Source organism: Centruroides sculpturatus, unplaced genomic scaffold, assembly GCF_000671375.1.
Source record: "Centruroides sculpturatus isolate CEXI.00-Female unplaced genomic scaffold, Cexi_2.0 scaffold553, whole genome shotgun sequence".
Lineage (NCBI taxonomy): Eukaryota > Metazoa > Arthropoda > Arachnida > Scorpiones > Buthidae > Centruroides > Centruroides sculpturatus.
This window is the reverse complement of record NW_019384837.1, coordinates 269,104-290,263: the sequence shown is the minus strand read 5'-3', so window position 1 is coordinate 290,263 and position 21,160 is coordinate 269,104. Positions and strand designations below refer to the sequence as shown.

Here is a 21,160-nt window from a genome sequence, read left to right as displayed (position 1 = left end):
ATGCAGTTTTGTCAATAAAATCCTGGGCCAGATCATAAGGATGCCAGCTATGGAGTGCCTTTTGAGCCCACGATTGCTTAATGGTGTCTATGCTTTTTGTGTGTTGTGTCCTGTCCATATATTGTGAGTGTAAATTTAATGGTGTGTTATTTGAGTCTGCTAGAGTTACTGCTTTATGTAACTGTAATGTTTCTTGTTTTTTGTAAAAAACTCTTGGAGCGTCTGTATTATTATTATTATTATATAGTTCAGGGTCACCAAACTTTTTTCACAGTGGGCCAGATAACTGAGATAATGACGAGCGTGGACCTGCATAACCATTTTGTTCAATACAGTATACTGAATACACAAAAAATAAAGTCAACCAATATATTTATTTACCAATACACAAACACAATTGCTGCAGCAAGCTTGTAATTACTTTTCTTAGAAACTTTATTGCAAATACCCACACAAAAAGTGCTCTGATATTCAATGTCGCAAAAAGTCACCAAATTTTTTATTTCACTGATTTTCTTAAATATTATATTACTGTCAAATGCAAACATCAGATTGGACCTATTTTGGCATTTTTATTTACACTTATTTTAATTTTTTCTACATAGTAAGTTTATCTACAATCTAAGATATTTCCTTATAAATAATTATATTTTAGTTCATTTGTGGCAAAGGGTGGTGGTGGGCCAGATGAACTAACCTCATGGGCTGGATCCAGCCTGGCCCATAGTTTGGTGACTCCTGATTTAGTTTAATAAAATATGAGAGTCATTCACAAAATAATACCCATTTGCCCATAATCACAAAGCAAATCTACTTATTCAAATTTTTTTTTCATAATATTACATATCAATTTAGTAATTTTTCAACATAGTCACTATCATTTTTTAAGCATTTGTCATATCATTTAACCTATTTTTGAATGCCATCATTATAGACTTCTGCTTCCAAATCCTTTAACCACAGTATGACATCTTTCAACCCATCAGCACTTGCAAAGCACTTTACTCCCAGAAACTCCTTCAAATTCCCAAACAGGTGATAGTCACTGGGACCCAAGTCTGGACTGTATGCAGGATGGTGCAGAATATCTCATCTGAAGTGATGAAAGCAGGTGTATGATCTGCTAAGTTGTGTGAAGACACGCATTCCAACAACATACCACACCACTTGCCCTGACTAATCTATGCAGCCTATCACACTGTCATCATACACTGCTGTAATGTGACAATGAATGTTTTTGCATTCAAAAACTGAATAACAGCACTCCCTTTGTATGCTGCAAGACTGGAAAATCCAGTCTGAATACCTGAGAGAGAACATGGAAGGTGTTCAGAAAACGTTTGTGCGTTAGAATTTTTTGCCGTTTCACATCGGTTACAGGCTTATGTAAGTAGAATTTTATTTTATTATACCACCCGGTGTGCCTGTTGGAGTTATATGTTAACTTTTGCTACCATTATAACAATGCACAACAACTAAACAACACACTCAATCTATACATATGATTGAGATGGTTTGATGATGATGATGATGATAATAATAATAATTCTCCCGTGGTCACCAGCTGGTCGTGGTGGGAGAGCCCAGTAATTTTACATATCCATAGGGCAATGCAGGCTGGAGCACAAGCTCCTGGTAGTGACACCCATGCCAGTAAGGTCTATGGTGAGAAATGAAGCTAAGAGTGACCACACCCACATTCTGTGGAAATATTTATCATGGTAGTAACCAGATCAAAGTGTGATACCGGATCAGACGTTGCCCGGGTTAACAAGGTCCGCGTTTGTGGGTTAGGCAGAGGCTCATGTTCGAAAAATAGGCTCCAGTCTCCCTTGGTTACCGGTGGCGAAAGCAGCGCCAGCCCAAGCATGGCTACTGCAATGCCCTCAACAGATGTGAGGAACCAACCTAGCCTTGGTGTTTCTGTGGCAATGCATCCACAGACCACAAAGGCTGGAAAATCATTCCAACGGATGAAATGGACAACAGAAATGAACGAGTTTATCATCCATACTTACTACGCAATCACAAAACTCGAAACAAACATATAAACAACATCATCCTAAATCCGCCATACAAAGATTAACCCTTCCACGTAAAGATGGCAGACATGGCCTGATTGACATAGTTAACCTTCACTACAAACAAATACAGTCACTGCAAGAGTTTTTCTACAGGAAACAAGAAACATCACAATTACATAAAGCAGTAACTCTAGCAGACTCAAATAACACACCATTAAATTTACACTCACAGCATACAGACATGACACAACACACAAAAAGCATAGACACCATCAAGCAATCGTGGGCTCAAAAGGCACTCCATGGCAGGCATCCTTATGACCTGGCCCAGGATTTTGTTGACAAAACTGCGTCAAACAGCTGGTTAGATCGGGGATGCCTCTTTGGGGAGACGGAAGGATTCATGATTGCCATACAGGATCAGGTCATAAATACTAAAAACTACAGAAAACACATACTCAAAGATACAACACTCACAAATGACACATGCAGAAAATGTCACATCATGCCAGAAATAGTTTCTGGCATGATGTAATGTATCCAGGCTACAACACATCACTTCTGGTTGCAAGCTCTTGACACAGACAGATTATTTACAGACATAATCAAGTAGCAAATATAATACACCAAGAGCTTGCAAACAAACACAAATTATTAGACATCCATGAACCATAGTACAAATACATCCCACAGACAGTATTAGAAAACAACACACACAAAATGTACTATGACAGAGCCATAATCACAGATAAAACAATTTACCACAACAGACCAGACATCACCTCATTGACAAACACAATAAATTCACATACATTATATACATATCCATTCCAAACACTCACAATGTACAAAACACATGCATTGAAAAAATCAGAAACTTCCCAGGAAATAAGGCATCTGTGGAGGATGGAAAGGGTGCTTATTGTACCTGTCGTTCTCTTCTGTACAGGTGTGATACCACATACACTACACAAAAGCCTGAAAACATTACAATTGAATAGAAATATATACATCACACTACAGAAGGCCATTATATTGAATACATGCCATATTGTTAAATTCCTGAATACAGACACAGACACACTTATTTAATTTTTGGTTTTGGTTGCTATGGTTGTTATTTAATTTTTGGTTTTGGTTACTACTCAACATATAAGTTATTTCAAGCAAAGCATATGTTTCACTGGAGATAGTTGATCTTGCCTGCTTGATATCTGTCACATCACCTATGAGTAAATGGGTATTATTTTCTGGATAATCCTCATAATTATGCTAAATTAAACTCAGAAAATTTAAAATGAAAACAATTTTAATGTCAATAATAGTCAATGACACGGGTTTAAGGAGTCAATCAATTAGCTTTCCCACTATAAATTCCCACTGTCATCTGTCTGCCTTTCTGTCCTTCCTTAATTTTGAGAATGGTGAAAAGTCAAGACCAGATATGAAAAGCTTAGGGACAGGAGGCCCTGAATAACTATATATAAAACTTCCGGTCTAGACCAGAAATTATGTTATTTCAAAAAAATAAAAAATTTTCCATTGAATGGAGTTACATAGATGACTGGCATGCCTCTGCTGTTATCTGGAAATGTATTATATACAAGGACAATACACTACTAATTTAAGATGAAGAGTATATATCTTAAATTAAATTAATTAAAAATAAGATTAAAAATTGTAGCCTGGCATTGTGACAATGTCAGAATAAATAACTGCTTGTTTACTGTAGAAAATCATATCTTGTTTAATGAAAGATATGCTTCCTTATAAGATAAAGATCTGAGAAATTGTAATGGTCAAATCATCCAATAAGATGCTGAAATTCTGTAACATTCATTCAATTACTATTTAGAAATAATTCTGTGAGAATTTATTTTTCTATTGTCTTCTAATTCAAAGTTATTAATATTATTTTAAATTATTTACAAAGGTTACTTTAATTAATATAAAATGGATTTTTGTATTGTAGATTTAAAAAATTAGACAAATAAAATAGTATTGATATTAGCTTAGCTTTTATTTCATTAGCAAAATGATGGACAATAACGTTGCTGTGCAACAAATGTCTAGACCCTGAGCAAGCATTAATGTCAATTTCTTCTGCACTATGGTGCATATTCAACATCAGACTTTCTGCCTGATCCAAAGAGTAAAACTAGCATGTTTATCATTGTCTATCATACTGTCAATATTGAGGAATTTGTTATACATTAAATAAAATGGAATGTAGTAAGTGTGGTTAAAATATAGTCATAGACAAAGTTTAAACAGGCATATTAAGGCAAGCAAGCATATAAAGAGCAACAACAGCAATAACAAAAATATTGTGCAGGTTGTATTTACCTATGTATCACAAAAAGAACAATTTTTTTAATATTATGTTTCCAATATCAGTATATATTGTTCTATCAGAGACAGTATATGTACCATATATAATTAAAACACAGGGTATATATATATATTAAATTATTTATCTTTTCAGTTGTAAAAATTTCATTTTAACTGAATTCTAAATAGCAAACAGATTGGGCAAAACAGTTTAAATGGAACATGAAAATTACTACAAAATGTAACTACTCATACATTGATTAATTATTAATTCATTAAAAATGATGTGGGCAGAAGTAACAACAAAAAAGAAAAATGAAACTGTTGTTATGAAAGGAAGGGTAAGGTAAATGAAGGTTAGTTTTGATAGTGAGAGTTCAAATGTTGAGTTGTAAAGGCAATTTGCTAGCTATTTCAAGGGGTGGGAAATCTGTTCAATATTCTTTCATTTATAATATCATTTATGATCTAATCAACTAGTAAAAATTGATGTAGAGATTTGTCTGCTTTATAGTTATCAAGTATCTGTAATTTTTTGAACATTTTTGCTTTTTTCAATAAATGATTTATAAAAAATTATACTTAAGCCACTACAAAGCTGTTAAGATCATAAATGTGAGAATATTGAATATCTTCCAACACTTTAAAGTTGTCAGCAAATTGCCATCATAACACAACTGTGAAATTTCACCACATATACACTGTTGTAACTGTTTTAAATTTCTTTTTCTTTACTATTGTACTACGGTTCCTGCCAAATGAAAAAATCATTCAGGAAAAGTTTATGGTTTCTTGGTACCATAAGCTTAATTCCAACAATAATACAAAGTTTAATAACAATAATATGTATGACAATAAGCAGTGATTGACAACTTAACTGAATTAGTGTTCTCTAACAGATAAAGAATATTGTTCAGTTTTTTACAACCTTTCCTCTTCCCTTATTCCTATTTTTAATGTCTATTTGATATCTATTGTCAAAATTCATCCTCTGAAAGAGCATTTGAACCAATTTTTTGTTTTTGTTTTAAAATATTTCATATATAATTAATTGATTTAGAATATTGAAGGTGGGACATTGTGTTCATGAGGTTGCTTGTGAACAACAGCATCTGCTATTGTCCACAATAAATAAACGTAAATATAATGGATGTATTATTTGAAATCTGTAAAAATATCTGTTAAGTAGAGGTGTCCACTATTCAGGAGTGTCCATTAATGAAAGTTTCACTGTATTGTGATTTCTTGTTTACAGTTCTGACATAACATTGAAATTGTAGAAGTTCATAGCCAGAAAAGATTTCCAGAAGCACTTCTCAGAATGAGAAAATATCAACTTTTAAGTTGTCTTATATTTTAATTTTTTCATAATTCCACCATATAATCTCACAAGTTAAAGCATTTCATTCTAAACATAACTGTATTAATTTTTTTAATGGAAAAATCATTCATTTATAAGTAAGGTGTCTAAAAATTTAACTTATTTTCATTTTTAACTAATAGTAATTATAAATAAAGCATTCATAATTTGTAATTGTAACCAGAAAATACCACAAACTGAGCTATGCTGTTTCCCATAGCATAATTTAAAACTAATGCTCGCTTCAGGACTAGACATTTGTCACACTATGATAGAATGCTTCAGTTTATAAGTGCTTTGATAAATAAAGACAGTGTTTTACAAATCATGTATACAGTAGATTAGTGATAGAGTTCATCTTAAATTTATAACTTAAAAGAAAAAACAGAAAAAAATATATATATATGTATATATTTTTTTTTTCTGTACTGAAAATGTATATATATACATTTTCAGTAAAGCAAGATATTTTTAATAAATGTATGTGATAAAGTTAATCTTTTATAATGTATACAGAACAATTTTGCATACTAATCAATACTTACCAAGAGGATGGTCAGCTAAATTTGGGACCACTTTAACTGATAAACTTTTTCCACTTGCAACTGATCCTTCTATTCGTACATAATTTCTTGGTGGACGTACTTCCAGTTCATTAAAATCTAAAAATATTCATAATTTTGAAAATATTTATCTATATATATAAAAATGAATGTATGTCTGTCTGTCCTTCATGCATTACTACACCATTTATCCGATTGCCACAAAACTTTGGGAAGTTGTTTAATATACTCCCATAAAGGTTTCTGGCATAGTACATTTAGCCTATGATAGGTGGCATGCGTGTATACGAGTATTTCATATATAAAGTTGACATGAAGAGTGCATGCACATAAGTTTGCTTTATTCGAACTTTTCGTCTTAATGTTCGATTTTATGTTTGAATTTATATTTATGAATGATTCTGGAAGATCCAGCTTATTTTTCGAATTTAGTAAACCTGAAGAAGAAACCACAAAGAGTTACAAAAACATTTATTAATCACTTAGTGGTACTATGCACTGGTTAGTGGTTGCAGTTAGTCTTAATTATTGTTATCCCGGTGTGGTAAGCAGATATCTAAAAATTTTCTAATTAGTCTCAGAAGAGAAGGGACTTTCTTGCACTCGATAAAATGGGTAAGATCAGCTATAATCTAATAATCTTAATCTTCGCTATCAATACTTTTTTCCCAAGCAATGCCGGGCTCATCTGCTAATCTCTTATAAAATAAAGAAGCCACTAACACAAGTTAAATATATAGTCTTATTTTCCTACATTGATATATGTGTATTTCAATAACACAAATGTCATATTACATATTACAATTCATAGTTACAATTCACGAAAAATATTACATTAAATAAAAAAATGAATTTTCAGAAATTTCAATACAAATTTCTTTACTATATAAAGTTTTAAGAACTGATTTCAAAAAATTTAGATTTATGTAAGAGATACACAATTAACATGACAGATGTATTATGTACAGTCGACCCCCTATAACACGGGTTCCTATAGTTCGGATTCCTATATCGCAGTGAAAAAATTGCGACAGTATTCGTACAAACATGCTAAAAAGACTCCTATAATTCGGTAAAACGTCATTGCCGACTTGTGTCGTGACAAGATTGCACAAACCGTTGAGTTTAAACAAGCAGCGGACCTACTAAAAACCATTTATTATTTAATGTCCATAAAAATTATATTTATATTAATGATGTCTCCAAAGTTTAGCAAATTTTTCACACAAAACTCCACGACTCCGACTCAACAGACCTGCCAGGGCTGTGGAAGTTGCGTAAAAATCTACCGACTCCGACTCCACAGCCCTGGTAAAAACTTATAATATTTTTCAAAGTAAAATAGAGTCTTGAATAATTTTGAAAGATTCTGTTTAATTTTCAATCATCGGTCTTACATTTTTTTAATAATTTAATTTCAACAATATTAAAAACTAAAATTGAAGTAAGTTATTTGTTACAAATCGAAATTGGCCTGAACCATTCTTAATAGAAATATACTGATGTTACATTTAACACACACGAGTTATCATCAATAGCGCATAATATAATGGTAATATATATAAAGTATTATATNCAAATTTTTTGCAAAAAAATAATTTATCAGGAAGCATGCGAGCGCCATTTGATGACAATCTGCACGATGAAAACAAGCTTAAAAGCAACAGCGTAGTTGAACGGTGCACACTCGGTAAGTAATCCTACAATTTTTTGTTTATAGCATAGTTTATATGGATTATTCCCAAAAAATTATACGTATTTTGGAAATGTTGAGTCAAATTAGTCTAGAATCGATTAATTTTTTGGAAGAAACCTTTCAAACAGCCATAGTCTGTAAACTGCATACGTGCCAGGCTGTGATTGGCTGGACTCTTAAAAGCTGGATTCATAAAACTCGGAACGTATCTACAGTGTTATAGGGGGGTTGACTATATTTCCAATGATATCATTTTGATTGAATACATACAGATAGTGAAAATTGTGTTTGTCATTAATATAATATAAAAGTTTTAAAAATCAATTTAATATACAGTAAGACCCCACTTAACACTGATTCGATATAATGCAGTCTGCTTGGAGCCTAAAAAGAGCCCAAAATTTACGCTGATTTAAATTATTGCAACATTTCATTGATTCGTATATAATATGATTATTTGCGAACACAAAGCAATCAGCAAAAGATGTCAAAAAGGTGTACTTTCTTAAATCTATGTTTGTTTGGTGCAATTTTGGAAAAAATATAACATCATGGATGCCATAGGAAATATTGACTTCACTTGGCAAGAATTAACTGATAAATGCACGAACGAAGTGTGAAAGAAGTTATGAATGAAGGTATCCAACAATTCTCAATGAGAAGAGCCTATCTTTGTATAAACTCAACCTAATCGATATAGCAAGACTAGGCGACATACATGAGTAGGATATTGAGGAGTTACCGCAGGTTTCTGGTGAGAGCCTTACCAACAACGACCTTCAAGAACTGGCAGAGCATGGAATTCATGTGGAACTGGAAAATAGAGTTTCTGAAAATGAAGAACCCAAAAAATTTCTCTACAGATTTCCTTAGTAAAAGTTTGGTAAGATAACCAAAATTGTTGATCAAATTGCAGAGAATGATCCAGATTTTGAAAGGAGTGCAAAAGCAAAATGAGGTGTTTTGGATGCGATCTTCTGATACTGACATTTGCTTAAGGAAAGAAAAAAGTGGCAAATGAAACTTCACGACTTTATTGCAAAAGAACAAGAATTTCAGAAAAGTCAGAAAAGACCTTCATCACAAAAAATGAACTTTACATTTCTGTGTGAATATGTATATGTTATTTAACATTATATTATTATACAAATTAATATAAAAATAACTTAAAATTAAAGTAAAATTTGTTTATTTTTGGTTGTGTGTTCCCCTATTCCTATTTACTCTATGTTAAAATGACCTCGTTTAATGCTGTTTCACTTAGTGCTTTGTTGTCTAGGAACACATCCCCCCACGTTAAGCAGGATCTTACTGTATTTCATACGGTTCTTGCAAAAAATCAAGAAACTGTTATGAAACAGCAAATATAATGTAAATATATTTAATCATATATGCTTATATTTTCAAATAAATTAATTAATTACTTTTTATCTTTGAAGTCAAACTGATAAGAAAATAAAATAGTTTGGAAATGCCCTAATTTTTGACAAGTATTGATTGATCATTATGCTTATTTACTTTTTTGAATTTATATATTGTATTATATGAATTATAAAAATTATACATGCATATTATGTATGTAACTCAGTCTGTTAAATGCTCCACAGTTTATAAATAAAGATGTCTATCAACAATTAATTTTAATCTTAGTAAGGTTTCTAAGTTTTTACATTTCACAATAGTACATTTCACAATTTCACAATACATTTCACAAATATTTATTTTCAGTTTAATTCAAATATAAAAACAATATGTTAAAAATTCAAATAAATATTATAAATAAAGTTAATTTACATGTATGTTAATTAATGATACATTTGTTGTTAAGGATATATTAAGTATAATTAATTGTAAATGCCAAATTTTGAAGCACTATGCAAATAATTTTGATATATTTTAAATTATTACAACAAAGATAATATGCTTATCTAAAGAACAGTAAAATTCTCTTCCAATAACTGAAAGATTTAACTAATAAAGTTCCAGTCAAAATTATTTGTTTACAGATAAATAACTCATAAGTAATTCGTATCAATTATCACTAACTGTACTTGTCAGATTTAATTTTAATAATCAATAAACTACAAATGTTTTATTTATGTTATTAATTTTCTTAATGCTCTCAATTTTATAAATTTTTTATGTTATTATTATTATTTATGTAGGATGTGATTACAGTCGACCCCCCTATAATTACGGTCCCTATAGTTACGATTCCTATAAAACTACGAAAAAATTGCTACCGGTATCCGTAAAAAATAGTAAAAGTTCCCTATAAACACCTCAAACGTCATCGGGAAGCCGAACTACTTTCCCGCCGTCCGTAGCGCCACGCTACGGAGAGATTTCTATCGTCTGGACAGTATTATATAAATTATATATAAATTAGGTACTGTACATATAATTATATATTAATTATATATAAATTAGGTACTGTATATATAATTATATATTAACTTATTGTAACTTTGTTATAATTAAATATATAATTTCCGCCGTCTAGCGTGGCGCCACGCTACGGAGATTTTTACGCTAACTATCGTCTGTCAGTATGTAAATTAGGTACCGTAAGTCTAATACAGTACTGTAATTTTATACATTTCTTGTGAAAGAAACATTTCTTATTCAACGGCGATTAAAATTATTTATATTAATGATGTCTCCGAAGTTCTACGAAGTTTTCACAGAAAAATAAGTTGTTAGAAATCGGCCGCTCTTTGCTGAGCTGTTCCGCGACGAAAACAATGTTGAGCAATGGCAATGTCGAATGGTGACACTCGGTAAGTAATCCTACAATTTTTTGTTTATAGCGTAGTTTATACGGATTATTCCCAAAAAATATATACGCATTTTGGAAATGTTGAGTCGGATTAGTCTAGAATCGATTAATTTTATGGAAGAAAATCTTTCAAACAGCCGTAGTCCGTAAACTTGACACGTGTCGGGTTGTGATTGGAAGGATTCGTAAGAAAGCGGATTCCTAGAGAATGGAACGTATCTCTATCTTATAGGGGGGTCGACTGTACTTACTTTACATATACACGCCTCAAAAGTGAAATTGCAATACCATGTAGGAATGCACATAACTATGCAAATTACAGGACCAGTAGAGGTAACAGAGATATGAAAATGATTAAAAGAACAAATAAAGATATGTAACAGACACCTGTTTATTCAGTAATGAATACAGTCCCCATAGGCAGCTATATGGCCACTATAAGGTGAGACAGACTATCAATAAGGCTATTAATGGATTAATGGTTGTCTGTGGTATCCCTTGCCAAGCTGTGTCCACTGAGGTGCACATGTCGATTATTGTATGTGGCAGTGGTCCCTGGTGCACCTTGTGTCAAACAAGTCCCAGAGGTGTTTGATGGGAGAGCGATCTGGCAAGGCTGCCAGCCAAAGATGTGAATTCCATTCAGGCTGGTGAAGTTTGCCATGTGACATGTGGTTGGGCATTTTTTTTTTTTTGCTAGAACACCATTTTGGGTGCAGTCTGCACCAATGGCCAAACCATAGGCCCTGAAGTTTATATGATGTACTTGTCCACTGTCAGAGTTTAGGAAATGTGCACCAGGGCTGTCTGCTGATTAGACATGATGTCTTCCAAAACCATGATGCTCAATATAGGGCTGGTGTGATACTAAACAAAAAGGCTGGCACACAGAAGCAGGATTCATCCATAAACAATACCTGATGCCATTCAATGCTCCAGTTGCAGTAACAATGACATCATGCCAGGCATGCAGCCCTGTGTTGAGTGGTTAATGGCACCCCCCGTTTCTGATTGTCATGCATGCAGCCCAACTTCATGCAACCTGTTGTGAATGGTTTGGATGGATACAGATGCACCTGTTGACAGTGACAGGCAGCTTTAGATGTCACATGCCATGATGAATGGCCCAACAGGCTTTCAGAGAATCTGCCAGTCTGTGTGCTCTGTCATGCATCAGTGTAATCCACTCCCTCTTTAGCCTGTTTGCAGATGTTCCTTGTCAATTGTATCACACATCACTGGATGGTATTCACCTCGTGTCCAATACACTTGGAAACTGTGTGCATTGACAAAGTGAGGTCACTCAACTGAAGGATATGGCCTTGTTCACCAGCAGTTAACTGGTGGTATTCATCTTGTCATCTCCGAGGCATTTTCTATGCTTTTTCGAAAGTTTGGCTGCTACAAACTATCACTGATAGCATTTATGGCTCAAACTGGCTGCTGGTCTTTAGAGCCCAAAACTGAGTACCACATGACCCAATGTGTATACAAACTTAATCATTTGCACATCTCTGTTACTTCTACTGGTTCTGCAATTTGCACATAGCTAAGTGCATTCCTTTGTGGTGTTGCAATTTCACTTTTGAAGAGTGTGTCACTGATCAATAATATATATAAATTTTCAAATATCTACATAAATTGCATAGTACCTTGGACAAGATTTGTCAATAAAATTTTCTTGGTCATTTCTAATTTAAGTCCAGCAGGTTTATATATACAAAATATTCCATTTAAATATTTCCATGCTTCTGGAGCATATGTTACTATTTTCATGTTTATATATTTATTATCTATAGAAAATAGAAAAAAGTTAATTAAATAACATCAGTAAATTTACTTTTAATTTGGAATTCTATTTCAATTTAAGAATTTAATTAGATAATTAGATATGTGAGTGCTAAGTTTCAGCTCTCAGGAGACTGTTAACTTAAGTGACAAGTTAATGGTAGCAAACATCAAATGTGTGACTCAACAGTTTGTATTTTTTTAAAAAACCGTCTCCTTTTATAAGTGTACTTTCATTTATAACTTGAAACTTATTGTTTTCATAGATTATTTACCTTACCTTTAATTCATTAAACAACAATTGTAATCTCCAAAAATGTTTATACAGTATACAGATAAAAGGAAGTCAACCACATTTGTAAATGAATAGCATGTGTTCATTAAGTATGTATTATATATTTTTAAATTAATTTAATTATTAATCATAATGTTTGTAATGTAATTCTATGCATAGAAAGCTAGAACTTCTGTAAATAAATATTACAAAACCTTTCATAATTTTTCTAGCAACTTCTTTAATTGATTAAATAAGAGAACAAATGCTTTCAGCCATTTTTGAATGGCCATCTTCAGGTTCTACAACATTGGAACATCAGTTAACATATATTCAAAATTTGTTTTCATTCTTATGGCGTCATTGTTTTTACAAAAAATTTCTTTTATATCGTACTTATGCTCCACTACTATCCTTTTTGTTAATGAACTGTCAGTTGAGCTTATGTATGTTAACTTCCTGTTGATATTAAATCTGTTGTCGTCTAGCGGTACCGAGTAGATCTAGCATACAAATGTAACCCTTCGATATATAAACTTCTTACTAATACCAAAGATAAATGCAACAAAACCAGAATACCTGAAGTATACTCGGTACCACTAGACAACAACAGATTTAATATCAACAAAGTTTACATACATAAGCTCAACCAACAGATCATTAACAAAAAGGATAGCAGAGTACAAGTACAATACGCAGAATAAGAAGTTTAATACCACCCTAGCCCAATATGCAAGATAGCAGGGTATAACAGCCAAATGGGAAGAAGCTAAGATTATAACACCAATACTCAATAATAGCAAACTAAGAACAATAGAAACACAAGAAATCTTTGTGAAATCCCTCAAAGAAAATTGCATTAGCAGTAAAGATGCCAACTCGCTATCTACAGCTTGTCAATCACTCCTTGATAACTCCTTAAAGGAAGTGGACTAATTCATCCATCTCAAACAATATGTGATGTTGCAATTTTATGACTTTATAAACATTTCTTTAAAAAATATCTAGTTATTTAAATCTATCTGCAATAATTATAACATATACTTGTAATTCCATTTGTCATTTATTTGATATTCAGAGTTGATAAATTTAATGTATAACTGTAATTTGTCATCCATTTACATATTTATTAATTAATTGTGCTTTAAAATTTTTTAAATCTATTTACGTATTTATTTAATGATTGTAATTTAAAAGAAATTTTTTGTAAAAACAATGACGTCATAAGAACGAAAACGAATTTCGAATATATGTTAACTGATGTTCCAATGTTGTAGAACCTGAAGGCCATTCAAAAATTGCCAAAAGCATTTGTTCTCTTATTTAATCAATTAAAGAAGTTGATAGAAAAAGAATGGAAGGTTTTGTAATATTTAGTTTGTAAAGTAAACCTCATATATTTTAGACACCTGTGACAAAATTTGTAACAAGCACAGCTGAAGAGGAACAAATCCACTGTCTGAAATGCATAATGTTGTTACAATAAATGACCAGTGTTCATCCATCTTTGTGTGATTTCTCCTACAGTGTCAATAGTAAATGATAAGTCCTCTTGAGAGCTGAAACTTAGTGCTCACATATCTAATTATTGTAAAATAAGGACAAAAACTTATCATAAATTGAATTAGACATATACAAGTTTTAACATTTTATTCAATTTCAAATTTAATTTAAATTCAAATCCAATTTAATTTAAATTCAAAAATTTGATTTAATTGTATAAATCAAAATTTTTTATTATTAAAATTAAAATTCATATATTGCATTTCCGTTCAACTTTATTACTATAATCTTATTACATCACTTGTGGTTCACTGAGAGAAAATTCTTTATTTAACTTTTGAAATGATTTTTTAAATTCAGTTCAATACCTGAAAATGGCCTATGGTAATAGGTTGAAAATGTTTGTTAAATAATTTTCTTTCGACAAACCTCAGGCAATTTAATAAGATTGTAGTCTCTTTTTGCTAAGTACACTTGGTATGAATTTATTACTATATTTGTTATTATATTACATGCTATTTACACTGTAATTTACACTACTGGTCATTAAAATTGCAACACCAGGAAGGGATGATCATACGAATGTCAAAATCATATGAAAGAAAGAAGAGGTTGGGATATGCAAATGATTAGTATTTCAGCACATTTAGATGATGCAGGAGGGACAAACGACATCTGAAGCACTGCATAAAAGAAAAGTTGTGAGGTGGATTTCTCATTCAGAAATTGCTTTGTAAGGTTGGGGTTTCATCAGAATATCATGTTATGCTTTGAATAAGAACAAGAAATGTTTATCAGCAAGTGTCAGAATTCAGTAGAGGCAGGTTCGTTGTCTATCGAGTGTGTGAATTATTGTTCTGTGATATTGCCACTTGCACTTGTCAGAATCCAACTACTGTCATGCGAATATGGAATCGATGGGTTGCTGAGGGTCTTACTGAACGACACGCAGGATCTCAACACCCTCCCATGACTAATGCCCGAGAGGACAGACATATCGTGAGGTTGGCCGTGCAAAACCATACAACCACATCACGGACAATTAGGAAATGAGCTTGTTTGCAGCATGTCCAATATCTGCTCATACGATGCAATGATGTTTGCAGCAACATTGACTGTCAGCACAGCGACCATTACTTCAGCTTCCCTTGACAATGCAGCATAGAAAGAGACGGCAACTCTGGTATGCCCAACGACAAAACTGCATACAAAAGTGGCACAATGTCGTCTTTTCAGACGAGTCCCGGTTCTGCGTGCAGCATTCTGATGGCTGTATACGTGTCTGGAGGCTCTGAGGAGACCACTCGTCACCTGCTTGCATTCAGTATCGACATAGGGGCCCTGCACCTGGTGTGATGATATGGTCAGCCATTGGGTACACGACACGCACATCTCTAGTTTGGATCAACGGTAACTTGAATGCAGATCGGTACATTTCTGACATCTTACATCCAGTGGTTGTGCCCTATCTTCGAGGCTTGTGAAATGCCATCTTCCAACAAGATAATGCAAGACCTCATGTTGCACATCATGTTCTGACCTTCCTTGAGGGTATTCGATTTTGCCCTGGCCTGCATGGTCTCCAGATCTCTCACCAATTGAAAACATCCGGTCAGTGGGTTGCTGAGAGACTGGCCCGCCACCCCTCTCCAGCTAATACAGTTAATGTGTACATAGACTTGAAGCAGCATGGAATGAGTTGCCCGTTTCTGTCATCCAAGCCCAGTTCAACTCCATGCCTAAACAGATAAGGGCCGTTTTAGCTGCCAGGGGTGACAACTGTGTCTACTAATTTCGCACCCCTGTAAACCCCCAAACTGCTTGCAAATTTAATCATTTCATCTTCATGCCATACTGTTTACGTACAATAAATATCTTTTTTTTTTATTTACTTTCCTTCTTGGTGTTGCAATTTTAACGGCCAGCAGCGTAGTTTCAAAAATTAATCATTACCTTAAACAGTGATATGATTTCAAACTTGAATGTTTGTTATATTCATAATTACCTATTCATTTTGCAGTTACATCAATATGGCTCAAAAAAAAAAATCAATATCAATATATATTATAAAGGTAAGTGTGCAATGTGTGTGCCGCTAAAACTGAAAAATGAGTCCTGCTACGATCAAGGTAGTTATATGATGATGTAGCCCTCCATTCAAGAAGAAGGTTTCCCATTTTTACCTGAAGAGCGTGCTGTTGAAGATATAAGGGCTGGAAGTTTTGCCCTCTAGAAATTTCTAGAACAGTCCAGAACATTCAAGAGTATTCGAGAGCATTCCACACCATTCCAGAATGTTCCGAAATGTTCTGGAACATTTGGGAACATCCCGAAACATCCCAGATCATTGTGAACATTCCAGAAAACTCTCGAATGTTGTGGAATGTTTTGGAACATTGTGGACCATTCAAAGCCTTTTTTGTATGGGTGGAGGTATATAAAGCAAGATCCATTGTGGGTTCGTCATAAGAACGAAAACGAATTTCGAATATATGTTAACTGATGTTCCAATGTTGTAGAACCTGAAGGCCATTCAAAAATTGCCAAAAGCATTTGTTCTCTTATTTAATCAATTAAAGAAGTTGATAGAAAAAGAATGGAAGGTTTTGTAATATTTAGTTTGTAAAGTAAACCTCATATATTTTAGACACCTGTGACAAAATTTGTAACAAGCACAGCTGAAGAGGAACAAATCCACTGTCTGAAATGCATAATGTTGTTACAATAAATGACCAGTGTTCATCCATCTTTGTGTGATTTCTCCTACAGTGTCAATAGTAAATGATAAGTCCTCTTGAGAGCTGAAACTTAGTGCTCACATATCTAATTATTGTAAAATAAGGACAAAAACTTATCATAAATTGAATTAGACATATACAAGTTTTAACATTTTATTCAATTTCAAATTTAATTTAAATTCAAATCCAATTTAATTTAAATTCAAAAATTTGATTTAATTGTATAAATCAAAATTTTTTATTATTAAAATTAAAATTCATATATTGCATTTCCGTTCAACTTTATTACTATAATCTTATTACATCACTTGTGGTTCACTGAGAGAAAATTCTTTATTTAACTTTTGAAATGATTTTTTAAATTCAGTTCAATACCTGAAAATGGCCTATGGTAATAGGTTGAAAATGTTTGTTAAATAATTTTCTTTCGACAAACCTCAGGCAATTTAATAAGATTGTAGTCTCTTTTTGCTAAGTACACTTGGTATGAATTTATTACTATATTTGTTATTATATTACATGCTATTTACACTGTAATTTACACTACTGGTCATTAAAATTGCAACACCAGGAAGGGATGATCATACGAATGTCAAAATCATATGAAAGAAAGAAGAGGTTGGGATATGCAAATGATTAGTATTTCAGCACATTTAGATGATGCAGGAGGGACAAACGACATCTGAAGCACTGCATAAAAGAAAAGTTGTGAGGTGGATTTCTCATTCAGAAATTGCTTTGTAAGGTTGGGGTTTCATCAGAATATCATGTTATGCTTTGAATAAGAACAAGAAATGTTTATCAGCAAGTGTCAGAATTCAGTAGAGGCAGGTTCGTTGTCTATCGAGTGTGTGAATTATTGTTCTGTGATATTGCCACTTGCACTTGTCAGAATCCAACTACTGTCATGCGAATATGGAATCGATGGGTTGCTGAGGGTCTTACTGAACGACACGCAGGATCTCAACACCCTCCCATGACTAATGCCCGAGAGGACAGACATATCGTGAGGTTGGCCGTGCAAAACCATACAACCACATCACGGACAATTAGGAAATGAGCTTGTTTGCAGCATGTCCAGTATCTGCTCATACGATGCAATGATGTTTGCAGCAACATTGACTGTCAGCACAGCGACCATTACTTCAGCTTCCCTTGACAATGCAGCATAGAAAGAGACGGCAACTCTGGTATGCCCAACGACAAAACTGCATACAAAAGTGGCACAATGTCGTCTTTTCNCTCTTAACTCTTCAATTGTTACTTAACCACTTTCCATTGTTAACACTTCCCCCGCGGGGGAATTTTGAAAAATCCCTTCTTAGTGTACGTTCTCATGATGCATCCTAACTGTGTACCAAATTTCAACCTTCAACTTTTAACCGTTTGGGCTCTGCGCTTCTTATTATTATTTGGAGTGGCTATTTCAAAGGGCAATTTTGGCAACTAAAAATAATATTGTCGACGATATCAACTTTAATATTCAAAAGAAAATTCAGAACTGGCAAGAGCTCCTCCTCTTTTAAGTTTGGGCATTGTATAAAATATAAATCAAATGAACTTTTTATTAACAAATACACCAAGTACACTTTACACAGTTTTCACACTTTATTTTTGATTTATATTTAGTCACTTTGACTACTCACACTTCACTGTTTGTTTTTATTCACTCACTGCACTACTTTGGAATTTTCACTTCTTTTTCAGTTCTTCCCATTGTCACTGATAAAAAACTGATGTTCGAACCCACAATGGATCTTGCTTTATATACCTCCACCCATACAAAAAAGGCTTTGAATGGTCCACAATGTTCCACAACATTCGAGAGTTTTCTGGAATGTTCACAATGATCTGGGATGTTTCGGGATGTTCCCAAATGTTCCAGAACATTTCGGAACATTCTGGAATGGTGTGGAATGCTCTCGAATACTCTTGAATGTTCTGGACTGTTCTAGAAATTTCTAGAGGGCAAAACTTCCAGCCCTTATATCTTCAACAGCACGCTCTTCAGGTAAAAATGGGAAACCTTCTTCTTGAATGGAGGGCTACATCATCATATAACTACCTTGATCGTAGCAGGACTCATTTTTCAGTTTTAGCGGCACACACATTGCACACTTACCTTTATAATATATATTGATATTGATTTTTTTTTTTGAGCCATATTGATGTAACTGCAAAATGAATAGGTAATTATGAATATAACAAACATTCAAGTTTGAAATCATATCACTGTTTAAGGTAATGATTAATTTTTGAAACTACGCTGCTGGCCGTTAAAATTGCAACACCAAGAAGGAAAGTAAATAAAAAAAAAAGATATTTATTGTACGTAAACAGTATGGCATGAAGAAGATGGAGGGCTACATATGATGATGTAGCCCTCCATTCAAGAAGAAGGTTTCCCATTTTTACCTGAAGAGCGTGCTGTTGAAGATATAAGGGCTGGAAGTTTTGCCCTCTAGAAATTTCTAGAACAGTCCAGAACATTCAAGAGTATTCGAGAGCATTCCACACCATTCCAGAATGTTCCGAAATGTTCTGGAACATTTGGGAACATCCCGAAACATCCCAGATCATTGTGAACATTCCAGAAAACTCTCGAATGTTGTGGAATGTTTTGGAACATTGTGGACCATTCAAAGCCTTTTTTGTATGGGTGGAGGTATATAAAGCAAGATCCATTGTGGGTTCGAACATCAGTTTTTTATCAGTGACAATGGGAAGAACTGAAAAAGAAGTGAAAATTCCAAAGTAGTGCAGTGAGTGAATAAAAACAAACAGTGAAGTGTGAGTAGTCAAAGTGACTAAATATAAATCAAAAATAAAGTGTGAAAACTGTGTAAAGTGTACTTGGTGTATTTGTTAATAAAAAGTTCATTTGATTTATATTTTATACAATGCCCAAACTTAAAAGAGGAGGAGCTCTTGCCAGTTCTGAATTTTCTTTTGAATATTAAAGTTGATATCGTCGACAATATTATTTTTAGTTGCCAAAATTGCCCTTTGAAATAGCCACTCCAAATAATAATAAGAAGCGCAGAGCCCAAACGGTTAAAAGTTGAAGGTTGAAATTTGGTACACAGTTAGGATGCATCATGAGAACGTACACTAAGAAGGGATTTTTCAAAATTCCCCCGCGGGGGAAGTGTTAACAATGGAAAGTGGTTAAGTAACAATTGAAGAGTTAAGAGAAAGCGATATGCAAGATTTACAGGCGCAGATGCGGTTTTTTGCGTTTTTGTGAGAAATTGAACATATTTTTAGACCCATCTAAAAATTTTCTAATTAGTCTGGAAACAGGACAACCTAATTCTTGCATTCTGAGAAAATGGGTAAGATTGGCTATAATGTAATAATCTTAATCTATCATTAGTTTTTGCCCGAGCAACGCCGGGTTTATCTGCTAGTTCATTATAAAATGCATAATAATATTCCAAAATTTTTTTGTCTCAAACTACCGTATTTTGACGAGTATAAGTCGCACTTTTTTTACTACTTTTTGGGGCTCAAAATCATGGTGCGTCTTATACTCGACAGGTAACCATTTTTACAGTAGTGGTCCACTCTAGGGACCAACCTGTGCAGTGATTCATTAAGCACATGGTCCCTCAACAGAATGGCTAGAGTACCCCTAAGGTTAGACTGAAGCAAAAGGTATCCAGCTAAAAAAGGTCTTAAACTTAATATTAACGAATAGACATAGATATATCTAGATGTAATTTGACACGCTGAATCGATTGGTATTAAAAAAATTTACTTACGATCAACCGTTTAAAAGTTACGAACGATTTTTTATTTCCGGCTATTTGCTTCGTTTAAGAACAACTTTATTAAGAAATACGCAGGCACTCATCGATATTAACAAAACGAATTACTTTAATTCATCATAATACATTCCATCTACGAGAGAAAGCGACATTAAAAATGCTAAAATGGTGTCGTTAGCCAGCGAACACGCGTAACCACGACAAGAGTGTAGGGACAACTGACGCAGGGAAATTTTCCCTCGCCGGTGGGGAACATGTCGAGCGTGACGTCACTTCCACAATTCCCTACACACACGTGTGCAGTAACAGAAATAGTTGACACGATAATATAATT

The 21,160-nt window shown here is 33.4% G+C and overlaps 1 protein-coding gene across 3 annotated transcripts in view; it reads right to left on the bottom strand.

Annotated features, from left to right (window-relative positions):
• Window positions 1-21,160, bottom strand: part of LOC111630237 (mitochondrial mRNA pseudouridine synthase Trub2-like) — a 44,016-nt gene that overhangs the window by 14,034 nt on the left and 8,822 nt on the right. For 2 of the 3 annotated variants that reach the window (XM_023374309.1, XM_023374310.1), the window contains exons 2-3: window positions 12,406-12,546; window positions 6,261-6,377 (exon numbers count right to left, since the gene is read on the bottom strand). In XM_023374309.1, the coding sequence (XP_023230077.1) occupies window positions 6,261-6,377; window positions 12,406-12,529 (241 nt within the window). In that variant the 5' untranslated portion in view covers window positions 12,530-12,546. Of the gene's footprint in view, window positions 1-6,260; window positions 6,378-12,405; window positions 12,547-20,820; window positions 21,150-21,160 lie in introns of those variants that run through there. The other variant, XM_023374311.1, reaches the window with a different exon arrangement.